At 56.7% G+C, this 12,413-nt stretch overlaps 4 protein-coding genes across 4 annotated transcripts; 3 read left to right on the top strand and 1 right to left on the bottom strand.

The window, feature by feature from the left end:
• Window positions 1-379: 379 nt before the first annotated feature.
• D7B24_006125 (uncharacterized protein) lies at window positions 380-2,480 on the top strand (the record flags this gene model as incomplete). Its single annotated transcript, XM_028640264.1, has 5 exons — window positions 380-741; window positions 796-817; window positions 875-1,942; window positions 1,996-2,244; window positions 2,295-2,480. 5 exons carry the CDS (start codon window positions 380-382, stop codon window positions 2,478-2,480), a joined length of 1,887 nt encoding a protein of 628 aa, XP_028495520.1.
• Window positions 2,481-4,696: 2,216 nt separating this feature from the next.
• On the top strand, window positions 4,697-7,767 carry D7B24_006124 (uncharacterized protein; the record flags this gene model as incomplete). Its single annotated transcript, XM_028640263.1, has 2 exons — window positions 4,697-4,953; window positions 5,016-7,767. The coding sequence occupies 2 exons, from the start codon at window positions 4,697-4,699 to the stop codon at window positions 7,765-7,767; spliced, it is 3,009 nt and encodes a 1,002-aa protein (XP_028495519.1).
• Window positions 7,768-7,996: 229 nt separating this feature from the next.
• On the bottom strand, window positions 7,997-8,861 carry D7B24_006123 (uncharacterized protein; the record flags this gene model as incomplete). The annotated part of the gene is made up of 2 exons (XM_028640262.1): window positions 7,997-8,748; window positions 8,810-8,861. The coding sequence occupies 2 exons, from the start codon at window positions 8,859-8,861 to the stop codon at window positions 7,997-7,999; spliced, it is 804 nt and encodes a 267-aa protein (XP_028495518.1).
• A 1,025-nt stretch (window positions 8,862-9,886) lies between these two features.
• Window positions 9,887-12,256, top strand: IKS1 (putative serine/threonine-protein kinase iks1; the record flags this gene model as incomplete). Its single annotated transcript, XM_028640261.1, has 4 exons — window positions 9,887-9,933; window positions 9,997-10,457; window positions 10,514-11,491; window positions 11,553-12,256. 4 exons carry the CDS (start codon window positions 9,887-9,889, stop codon window positions 12,254-12,256), a joined length of 2,190 nt encoding a protein of 729 aa, XP_028495517.1.
• Window positions 12,257-12,413: the final 157 nt, after the last annotated feature.

Here is a 12,413-nt window from a genome sequence, read left to right as displayed (position 1 = left end):
CCTCACTCGTCTGGAAATGCACTTCCCGCAGGCCACATCCGAAGCGTTCGCGTCGCTCCGTCCACGCCCACGCCAGATGGCGGTTCGCCATCTCGGATACTCACATGCGATACTCGGGACATTAGCCCAACTCTCAAACGATGCACGACAGATCGAATCATGTCTACCCTGCATATCCTGGATTTGTTCTGTCCCAAAACAGGGGCTGCGGTGCTCCATACATCGCGCGCCGAGTGACCGGACCTCCTAGAACAGAGTCCGCTATATGTACACTTTGTCCCGGCTTCTTGTGCCATCCGTCCTCCCACTCACTTTGCATTGTTGTTCCTTGTTCGCGATACCCAAAACACCCAAGGCCGTGCTTCCGACCCTCGACATCATGGCGCCTTCAGCAGAGTCCAGTGGAACCGGTGTAAGTGCCCAGCCAAACGGCCATCAAACGAATGGCCATACCAACGGCACCTCCCATGGCACAGGCACCGCCAACGGTGTCAACGGCCACGACAATGGAGATCTATACCAAGACTTTGCCTACCCTCCCGTCGTCGAGGATGGAACGCCCTACAGGGTTCTGAAGCAGTATCATTCCAAACCTACAAAGCTGCGTGTGGCTTGCATCGGTGCTGGCGCCTCGGGACTATGTTTGGCATACAAGATGGAGAAGCAGATGGTCCCCGACAGCTGGGAGCTGACCCTCTTCGAGAAGAATCCTCACTTCGGCGGCACATGGTACGAGAACACGTGAGTTTGTTCACGGCCCGGATGTTCAGCTTCGCGCTAACAACAAGACGAAAGATATCCCGGTGTTGCCTGCGACGTAGGTGCCAGACGACGAATCCCCCTCTACCATCTTCTTGTCTAACGGTCCCTCCAGATCCCGTCTCATCTGTACACCTTCTCCTGGGACCCCAAGCCCGACTGGTCACACTACTTTGCCTACGGCGACGAGATCCAGCGCTACTTTGAAGACTTTGCCGAGCGCAACGGGTCGAAGCGCTATATGAAGCTCAACACCAAGGTCGTCGAGGCCCGCTGGGACGAGCCCAAGGGCCTCTGGAACCTGACGCTCGAGGACCAGCGGACCAAGGCCTCCTGGCAGGACTGGTGCCACGTCCTCGTCAACGGCACCGGCATCCTCAACAACTGGAAATGGCCCGACGTCGAGGGCCTGCACGACTTTGCCGGCCCCAAAATGCATTCGGCGGCCTGGGACCACGCGGTCGATTTCGAGGGCAAGACGATCGGCGTCATCGGCACCGGTAGCACGAGCGTCCAGATTGTGCCGGCGCTGCAGAAAGTCGCCGGGACAAACCTCAAGGTCTTTATGCGTTCGTCGACGTGGATTTCGCCCCCCTTCGGAGGCGGCGTCCTCGAGACGGATCTGCGGAAGGACAAGGAGGGTGCGCAGCCGGGCAAGAGGCAGTACACGTTTACCGAGGAGGACAAACAAAGGTTCCGCGACGACCCGGAGTATCACCTCATGTTCCGCAAGAGGATAGAGGCTGAGATCAACTCCCTCTTCGGCATGTACCAGCAGGGCTCCGAGCTCTCGGATCAGTTCCGCCAGGTCATCAAGGACGAGATGGAGAGGCGCATCGGGCCTGGTAACGAGGAGCTGAAGAGGTTCATCATTCCCGACTGGGCTCCCGGCTGTCGTCGCATCTCGCCTGGTGACGGGTACCTCGAGGCCCTGGTGCAGCCGAATGTGAAGCCAGTGTTTGGAGGTATCAAGCAGATTGTGCCCGAGGGCATCATCACCGCGGACGGCGAAACGCACAAGATTGACATTCTCGTGTGCGCGACTGGCTTCAACGTCGCCTTCAGACCAGCCTTCAAGCTCGTCAACGGAACCGGCAAGACGCTGAACGAAGACTGGGGCGACAGCGTCAACCTCTACATGGGTGTGTCAGCGCCACGGTTCCCCAACTACTACACCATTGTGGTAAGTCGAAGTTTTGCAGTGCCTTTATCTATCCTGAGACTGATGCTTTGTAGGGCCCGGGTGCAACATGGTCGTCGGGCACGCTGTTGCCCTCTATCGAGACGACAATCGAGTACGCAATCCAGATGATGAAGAAGATTCAGCACGAGAACATCCGCTCCATAGATGTCAAGCAAGACGCCCTCGACGACATTTACGCCCACTTTGACGAGTTCCACAAGACAACAGTCTTCAAAGAGAGCTGCAGGAGTTGGTTCAAGGACGGCAAGATCAAGAACCGCATCTACCTGTGGCCTGGCTGCGTAAGTCCTTCGTATCGTTCACCCGACTGATGTTTCAATCGCTAATGTAGCTCAAGACAATCCATTTCCTCAAATCGATCAAGACTCCACGATTCGAGGACTATAATATTCGGTACCGTTACGCCAATAGGTTCGCGTTCCTTGGCGACGGCGAGATCAAGGCGAATACGACCAAGAATGTCCTTGGTTTAAGCACATATGTTCGGGATCATGATCACGACTGGAACGTTGATTGATTCCCCTGTGCTTGTGTGCGAATTTGCATCGTATGGCTGGCGTTACACCGACGGATTGTACGCAAGGCGACGAGTCCATGTTGTTATCAGGGCAGAGGACGAAGACGCATTCTTGTGTGCGTATATCATTTGAGAGAAACAGCATTCTGCATAGAATCTTATTCATCCTATGGTCTGAAGTGATGAAATGAGTTGATGGTGCTTGTCCGGGCTGGATCATGAATTTATGGCAGGATCGACAGGGACCGTTGGCTAAGGGCCACCCAACGCGGGTGCAACGTGCTCACAACATCGTGCTCCAGATTTTCCAATGTCTAGTAAAAACTGTTTAGGAAATATCAGGCGATGATTCAGGCCACTGACTCAACGTGGCTGCCACGCTGCGAACGGCAGTCTGGGACTGACCATAAGCCGCCATCTTTGGTTGCCGCAAGTGGTGTTGGCGGGGCCCTGGACTGGTTTGGCGCTTTGATGGCCATAGTTTCTGACCTGATTCGGCCGGGTTGGTACTGTGTCTCGTGGTCCACTAAGCCGACGACATGCTAGCCTTTTTATGACCTTCACCAAGATAGTCCCAGCACGTCGTCGCGCGAACCGGCAAGCTGTCCCTAGTCTCACGTCGTGAAAGTACCACATGTTAGGTTCGCTTAAGACCTGTGCCTTGCGCGGGCAGCTGGATTTGGCCTGATTTCAGAACCATGGATTGGTACAACTAGTCCCTGTATGCTGCTGGTCTTGAACAATTGACCTAATACTCCGAGAATGTGCTGCGTTGTTTCGTCACAGTGCAGTGCATATGGATGTGCAAGTACTGAGAAACGCCGATCAAATTGATGCCTCGCCCACGTCGTGCGAACGCGAGCAGACCGAAGGTTGCATGACACAGGTTGGCGTCGTATTCAATTCCTACGCGTGTCATGGATCCAGCCAGTTGGGCCTTTCCCGAGTCATTATATCTGGGGTCCAACGCGGGGTTGCTGCGCATGCTTCCCTAGGATGGCGTCTGATTCGTTTTCCTCACGACCCCGCCCCCGTGCTCCGGCTATTTCTCCAACAACTGGGACTAGCCGGGGCAATAGCTCTGGAGCCGCGGAAACTGCTCGTGTGGAGATGAGACTTGATTGGCCTCTCCTTCTGATGCGTCTCGAGACGACGAGACTTGGGCGTCCTTTAGCGGTAATGCGGCGTCTCGGTCGTGGTCACAGGGGATGACAGGGGTGGCGGCCGTCGCGAAGGCGGCCTAGGCGTTGTTGAAGGGGTCCTAGACATGCCGTAGATACATGGCGTGCGCGTGACCCTTGCCATCACGCCTGGGCAAAGGGGAGCAAGATGTTGAGAATCCGGGGAAAGTGGAATCTGGGGCAGAAATTACGGGATGGTTCTGGGAGCGCGCGCTCCGATTCGAGTCGTGAGGCGACTGCTGGGGTGTTGTAGTAACCAACATGGGCTCCTGTTCAAAAGATCGGCTGTGTGGTATTTGAGGTCTTGAGCTCGATTCGAGGTTCACGGCAGCGGCCGTCAGAACGCCCTATGCGAAGGGGTTCTAGTGCGCCATCCGTCGAGTTGCCTGGAGTGAGAGCCCGCTGTGTATGGGTTTCTCCGTGTCTTGCTGGCCAACAAAGAGCGAGATATGGCAAGCAGGGTAAACGGGCTTGACAAAAGACCCCGCCTGCAACCGAACCCCTTAGGCTGGCACGATGGACGAGTATGATCTCATGTTCGTGGAGGGGCGTGATGGGAGTCGGCCACAAGGGGTTGAGGAGTAGCGCAATGCCCAATGACCCATGGATTCCAACACTGCCAGGTGCCACCCTCTTCTCTTCCATTGTACCTTCTCCATCCCAGCTTCAGACTGCCGCGCCTGCACACCAAAGCTCCTGCACTAGTCCAAGCTGCTTGCCTGCAGGCCAGGTGCTGCTTCTGGCCCAGAATGTGGGGCTTTGCCTCAAGACCTAGAACCCAGCCAGGTCCTGTTCCAGTTCTGTTGGGCTGAGGCCTTGAAACATACTCCCTCATCTTTTCCTCCCCTGCGCGAAGCTTCCACTCATCTACTACATCCGCGAGAGCCTTCTTGAATCGATTTGTTATTCGATGAACCCTGGTGTCTCAACAGCTATTCAAGTAGACTTCGCAACAAAACCCAGCTCCTGATCGTTTCTCCATCTGCTGTCGTTTGCCGCTTCGTCAAGGCCTATCACATCGTTCCTGGCTTCATCATGGCCAACCATAATGAGACCAAGTCTGCCTCCGAGGAGACTACTGGCGTGACCTCTCAGGAGAATGTCTCGCCTCGAAATGCCGCCCCCCGATCCAGTTCCAATAAGCAGCAGATTCGCCACAGAGCTTCAGTTGCCTGTGCGTCGTGCCGCGAGCGTCGAATCCGCTGTGTCGTTCCCAAGGGTGACAATGAATGTACTCAGTGCAAACGTTCCGGAACTGATTGTGTCATTAAGAATGATGACGAAAGGCGGCGGTACGCTTCTCTTATTCTCAGGCGTCTCATTCGAGGCCATCGAACTGACCCATTCCATGCAGACCCATCTCGAAAGCCTACATGTCGTCACTCTCGGAACGGATCGCCTTGCTCGAAGGTCTTCTCGAGGAGAAAGGCGTTGAACCACCGCCGGCGGCTCATCCACCAAAAACTCGACACGAAGGGCAGAGTAAATCCTCAGACGAACAGATCAAGGATGCCCACAACCAAACGCAGCCCCCCGCACAGCCCTCAACAACATATTCGCCTTTGCCAGAGGTGCCTTCACCCCCCGATTCAGCCAATGAGGAGTTCTCCATCCAAGAGAGCGACCAGCAGGCGGCGAGTCAAAATGGCAATTCTTCCTCGTACTCCATTCCGCCGCCCCCCGGCGTCAAAGAAACATCGCCTTTCCGTATGCTAGACCCAAGACAAGAGGACATGGTTCATCGACTTCTCTCTACCAAGGGTAATTTGTCCTTCGATCAGCTCTCTGGACGCATCCGGTTCTTCGGCCCTACCGCCAACAGCCACGTCTACACAGACACACAAGACCATCTCGACGCCCGCGAGCCCCCTGAGCAAGTCCGTCGTGCTGAGCGCATCATCCGCTCGCTCTCTTCTGAGACGCATGCTTACCTTATGGACAACTTCTGGGGCTACTACAACTCGGTTCTCAACATTATCCATCAAGAGGCCTTTGAGGCTGACCGCGATGCGCAAAGCCCACGATTCTACTCAAGTTTCTTGCACATTGCTATACTCGCCATGGGCTTCAGATTCGCCGACTTTGGCCGAGACGACATGCGACGCATTACCATAGGAAGCCGCGAAAGCACCCTCCATCGCGAGGCAAAGTATATGCTCGACATTGAACTTGAGCGTCCCGGAGGTATCCCGAGCGTCCAGGCCCTCCTGCTGCTAGGAGACCTGGAGTGCGGTGTCGGCAGAGATAACACAGGCTGGATGTATTCGGGCATGGCCAATCGATTGGCTTTCGACATTGGCCTTCATCTCGACTGCCGCGACAATGGTATCAGTGATATCGAGATAGATATCCGGCACATGGCCATGCGGGCTTGCGTCATCTATGACAAGTACTGGGCTCTATTTCTGGGGCGACCTACGAGCATCAAGAACCAAGACATCGGCATGGATCTCCTATCCAAACACTTTTCCCAACTCTCGTCCATGTTACAGGATGGCACATCGACACCAGACAAGAAGTCCACTGGTATTGAAATTTATGAGCAGCTCATTGAATTGATGGAGCTTGCTGGCCGTATCGTGGAGACTCGGGAAAACAATCGAGTCTCTAGCAGCCGCAACGCCAACATCTCTCCGGATCAACAGGGCATCACAGATGCTTCGGGCGTCGGCGCCGACGCCGAGGACAATGCATACCTGCACGTCATCAATCTTGACCGCCAGCTCCAGAACTGGTACCGCCGCTTGCCCGACCACTTGCAATGGAAGCCTGCCAATATCAGGACGGCACCCTACAGTTTCTTTCTTCTGCATCAGCAGTACCACGTCTCAATGATTCTTCTTCACCGTCCCTGGGCCAAGTACGGGGCATCTGGCGATGGCGCCAGCACCGGGTCCCATCCTTCACCAGAGGCTCATGCGCCCCAAACACCACACGATCGGGCAGGGCTCCCCTTCGGAGCTATCAACCCTGTTACTGACCCTCATGTACTGGGTCTGGGCATGGGTGATCCGCATTCCATGGTGGACGACAGTCGCACCTCGCTCTCGCGAAGCATTTGTACTCAGCAGGCCATTCGCGTAGCTCGCATCTTCTGGCAGCACCGTCAGCGTTTCGACGGGACGAAGATCTTCGTCACAGGAATACAGCATGCGGGCACGGCTGCCACAGCCCTCATCGCCGCCCTGGCGCACAACGCCAACCCCACTGACCGATCGACCTATCTTGGCTACCTCGAGATTCTTGCCTGTGCCGTTTCTGACATGTCCCATACCTACCACCCAGCTGCACGCATGGACACGCTGCTGCAGGCTGTCCTCGCCCAATTGAGGCCGGAAGCTGAAGCTCAGCAGATGGACCCGTGGTCCGGGCCATCAATCCCCGCCCGACGCGACTCCACTGCTCTTGCCGATGCCATCGCTCCGGCTTCCAAGCGGAGACGGCCTCCGGGCTCCCGGCGTGCCAGCGAGTTCACACGCCCGCCGCCTCCGTTTTTCGCCCCGGGACCGACGCAGCCTACGCCTCCGCAGAGCAGCCATTCTTATGGGGCACGCCATTACTCCAATCAGTTGGATCCAGCCATGTATACGCTAAGCAGCACGACTGACACGTCGCATCCGGGATTTAGTCTCGATTTTTTGTCGGGCAGCGCAATCGACAATGATGGCGATGAAACTAACAGACCTGCGGACGATTACGTCGTTGTGCCGCCACAATCGGACGCATGGTCTCTCACAAGAGTCAGCGGCGGTGATGGCGGCAACGCCATCTGGAACGCCGGGCCTGCAGGATTGAGTGCCAGTTCTGTGCTCGGCGGCGGCGTCGCCCCAAGCATGCTCTCGCATGGCCTCTACAGTGGATCAAGAGGTGAGACAGACGGCCTCAGAGGGTCTATGGCAAGCGTAGGAGAGAAAGGTCTTGACGACGGCAAGCCGAGAGAAGCGGCAGGGATGGACTGGATGGACAGCGAGGGCGGCCTGGACGCGCTTAGTCCTGTGAGCTTGAGCGGGCTCGTGAACAGCGTCACGGCGGACAAGACGAGAGGGACTGATATTGAAAGTGGTGGACCGGCACGGAATCACGACTTGGATTTCTTCAGCTTCTGAGAGTGTAGCAATCTTCTCATTTTGGATCTTTCGCAGCCTTTTAGTTTGGTGTTGGTGTTTGGATTTTCCTTGTCCGAGGATGTGGAAGGAAGGCATAAGCCCGCTCAACGAAATTGTCTGCTCTCCTTGATGTCTTATCAGCGGTTCAGATTGGTCATGCAAACCAAGTCATTGTAATTTCATCACGTGAATTCATTTCCATGCTTGCCTCAAACTACCCCTGAGCCTCTCATTGTATCGTGAAGCCGCCGTCTGCAACGAGGGCCGCGCCTTGCATGGCACTGCTCATGTCTGAGGCCAGGAACGCGATGCAGTCGGCGACTTCCTCCATCTGCATGATCCGCTGCAGCGGCGTACGGGCGATATCGTTGGCGAGAGGCGAGTCGGCCGCGGCGGACATGGCCTGTTGCACGAGCGGCGTCTCGACGTAGCCGGGACAGATGGCATTGACGCGGATGCCGCGCGGGCCATACGTGTTGGCGTCGGCGCGCGTGAGGCCGAGGACGCCGTGCTTGGCCGTCGTATAGGCCGTGTGGGCGAGGTGGTGGGCGGGGGCGACGAGGCCGTACATGGAAGCGACGTTGACGATGCGGCCGCGGCCGCGACGGGGGCCGAGGTCGTCCTGGGCGAGCATGGCGCGCAGCTCGGCGCGCTGGCAGCGCCACACACCGTGGAGGTCGACGTCGAGGACACGGGCGAACTCGGCCTCGTCGATCTCGTGCGTGGCGCGGCCGGAGCCGCCGATGCCGGCGTTGTTGACGGCGACGTCGAGGCGTCGGAAGCGGCGGACCGTTTCGGCGATGCCGCGGTCGACCTCGGACGGCTTCTGGACGTCGAGGTCGAGGGTCAGAATCTCGAGGGCCGGGTGCTGGGCTTGCAGGGCTGCGTTCGCCTTGGCGAGGAGGGGGCCGTTGATGTCGGCCAGGGCGAGGCGGGTGATGCCGTGCTTGGCGAAGGCGAGGGCCGTGTATTGACCGATGCCTGTTGTGGTGTCAGCGATGTGATGTCTCGCTGGCTCGACAGAGAGAGAGAAGCGGCGTACCTGATGCTGCACCTGTGATGAACGCGGCTCCTCTCAGCAGAGTGGTGGTCATCGCAATGGTGAGGAGGTGAAGACAGGTATCGAGGTGATCAAATCAGATTATGAGCATGTCGTATAAATGGCGGTGCCGGACAACTTGTACGGCATTTCCCAAGGAAAGCGGCACGACACGACCTCCGAAGGTCGCGGGGAGGATTTGAGAGGTATAGGTAGGCATGTTCAGCGGCAAGCGGGTGTCGATGTCCTGTAAAGGAACGGTCTGGGTGAGCTTCCCAGCAAGTGGGTCCTGTCCGCTAGAGCTCCCCTGGATCGAGGAAGAAGTTTCCCCGAAGGGGTGTCGAGAAGCTGGTGTCTTTCTCCAGCTTCCCCAACGGCGTCTGGCCACCGAATGGGCTGGCTTCTGTCACACGTGGTGCGATCTCTGTGTTTAGCCTGTGGGGAATCCTGGGTCTGAGTATTGAAGTTATGCCGAAATGACTTTTTGGTGCTGGTGTAAGCACGGAGATGGGTTTCCGCCTAGGTGACCCAAGACGCGAGACGCTGTTGGGGGGCCATCTCTTCTAGGAAGGTCTCCATGGAAGCAGGTGTTGGGAATTTTTTTCCCTATTGGGCGGTGTACAATTCCATCTACCGCTCTCAGAAAAGTTGGACTGTTGGAGTGACAGAATGTCTAGGTAGTGTCCTAGGTAAGGTACCCAAGAGTGAGGATGGAGACCAAGAAGAACTCAATCAGCGCCTGCCACAGGCATCGGGTAAGATTATGTCAGCGTGCTACCCCGCCTGATCCACCAGGCGAAAGGCGCTTGGGGAGCTGAAGCTGCCCGCATTCAGGGCCATTGCCGGCCTGTCGTTTACTGGCTCACCGACATGCTCGACCGAGCATAGCTACATCGAAAAAGAAGAACAACACAGCCGCTGCAGATCTGAATCACCTGCACCTTCGAATCGCCTCGTTTGCATTGTGTCCTTACAGTAGCCTGCCACTTAAGTTATACAGGTTTCGACGACCAGTTTCGACATGAGGACCGTCGCCAAAACAGCGGCAGTCTGACGTCAATCCACTTCAACCCCTCCACGATGTCTCTAATACCATACCACCCCCAAGAGGGTCGCGAGATCGTTCTGTGAGTCGCTTCAGGCTCCTTCGAATCATCTGCTGCATTCTTGCTGATTTTCTTGTGACATAGACGCCACCGGAATGCCATTGTCGTTCGCGATCCCGCCTCCCAAAGACTCGCCATCCGAAGCGTCACCGAATGCCCGACCTGCCACCAGCCATTGCGCCCATCGTCCCCAGACCGCCATGGTTTCGAGGCATCCTCGCAGCAGGACTCATACGTTGATCCAGGCTATTTTCGCATGTTGCGTGCTGGGCACGGCGAACCAGAAGCCAGCGAACCCCCGTCTAGTCCCATTCGACGCCTGATCCGTCCTGTTCTGCCACAAGCTCAGCCGGCCGCTTTTGAAGAAGTTGACGATGCCGAGTTCGTATCCAGCACCCCCCGTGTGCAGCAAGGTAGCCGCATTCGCCGGGAGGCTTTCAGTCCGAACTATTTCAATACATTCTTCGTCGAGGAGCGGGAGCTAGGACGTGGCGGCAAGGGAGTCGTGCTGCTGGTCCGCCACGAGATTGATGGTTGCCATCTGGGTATGCTCGTCGCTCAGGAATGACTCTTGTCAAGCCCGAGGTGCTAACCCCCACAGGACACTTTGCATGCAAGCGCGTGCCGGTCGGAGACGACCATGCTTGGCTAGAGAAAGTTCTCATCGAGGTCGAGCTCTTGGCGAAGCTCTCTCATCCCAATCTCGTGTCCTACCGACACGTCTGGCTCGAAGATGTCAAGCTTATTCGGTTCGGACCCAGCGTTGCCTGTGCCTTTATCCTGCAGCAGTACTGCAACGGCGGCGATCTTCTCAACTACATCAACGGAGACCAACCGAAGCAGACCACGAAGGAAGAGCTCAAAGCGCGCCTGCGGAGGAGGTCCAAGGGCCAGTCTGAGCGAGCTCCAGTCTCACAACGGCATCTCTCTTTTGAGGAGATTTATTCCCTGTTCAGGGATGTGACGTCCGGTCTTTCATATCTCCACGCGGCCAACTACATCCACCGCGACCTCAAGCCGAGCAATTGTCTCTTACATAGGGAGGGAGGCAATCTGATCTGTCTGATCAGCGATTTCGGAGAGGTTCAGCCCGGAGGACAAGTGCGGAATTCCACGGGCTCCACCGGCACCATCTCCTATTGCGCACCCGAAGTCCTGAAGAAGGACCATGCAACGGGCTTCTACGGCAACTTCACCACTAAATCCGATATCTTCTCCCTCGGCATGATTCTGTACTTTATGTGTTTTGGCCGCCTACCCTATCAGAACGCCAATACAATCAACGAGGAGCTGGAGGACATTGATGAACTGCGTGCCGAAATAACCGATTGGCAGGGCTTCCAGGATGAACGGAGAGAACGTCCTGATCTACCACCGAAGCTTTACCAGCTCCTCAAGAGGCTTCTCGCCCTGGACCCCGTACAACGACCCAGCGCCAACGAAGTTCTTGCTGCCATGAAGGGAGAGACAATATTGGATGGCATCCCCCCTGGACGTAGTGCAAGCCCTTCTATGGGCCTGCCTGGCCGTAGGGTTCAGAACCTTGATTCCCCGATGCCACCAAACACCCCGGTCCCAGGTTTGTGAATCGATCGCATCATGGACGAGATGAGATGCCGAATGACTAAATTCTTCGACAGATCCACAAAAGTCGCAGTCCTTCGACAGATCCACACGCCGACCCAGTGTTCTCGCGTCCATCGAAACAAGCGACGTTGTTCAACCTCGCCCTAGGCTGCAGAACGGATTCCGCCGTGATAGTACCAGCCCTTCAAGGCAACGTGCTCAACCGATAGTCTCTTCACCCTCACGAGAGGATTTCCCCCCCATAACACCAGAACCTACCTCATCCGAGGGAACTGCCTCAAGAAGACCGTCCATATCCGCCATACCTCCTCTGCTAATGGCACCCCCAACAACATGGAGGGGCGACATTCAACACAAGCTCGTGCTTGCTGGGCATTACGGTTCTCAACTGGCCGGCCTTAGTGAGGCGTCGGCGCCTCTTCTTCTTCGCCTGGGAATTTTCTTCGGCAAGCTGGCCACCCTCGCCCGACCCTGCTGGCCCTACATGTTCAACCCCTGGATCGGCGCCTCCCTCATCGCCCTGGCCGCGCTAGACCTAGGCATCCTCGACGCCCGAAGCAGACGCGGCAGCATGCATACTCGGGCCGGCTGGATCGGTCAGCGCCGAAACAATGTTGGCAGCCTGGGCACGCGCGAGGTCCGCACCAGTGCCCTCCTGCTGTTGTTGCATTTTGCCGTTCTTTGGACGGCGCAACGATGGGCGCCGCTCTGCGCGATGGTCCCGCAACCGTGGCATGAGTTGCCGGCGACAGTGTGATACAAGTGCATAGCGTTGCGAGCACGCAGAACAAAATTCATAAAGTGACTCGATACCCAGTCAGTTAATGTAATACCCGACGACGTAGTCGTATGATACGAATGGGCCAGACAGAACAGTCAAGTAGAGCAGCAGGCCTCGATGTTAGTCTGGGCTG

This window comes from Verticillium nonalfalfae (assembly GCF_003724135.2).
Source record: "Verticillium nonalfalfae strain VnAa140/NRRL 66861 chromosome Unknown scaffold_41, whole genome shotgun sequence".
Lineage (NCBI taxonomy): Eukaryota > Fungi > Ascomycota > Sordariomycetes > Glomerellales > Plectosphaerellaceae > Verticillium > Verticillium nonalfalfae.
Note: the sequence above shows the minus strand (reverse complement) of the source record. Positions and strands in the feature narration are given on the sequence as shown.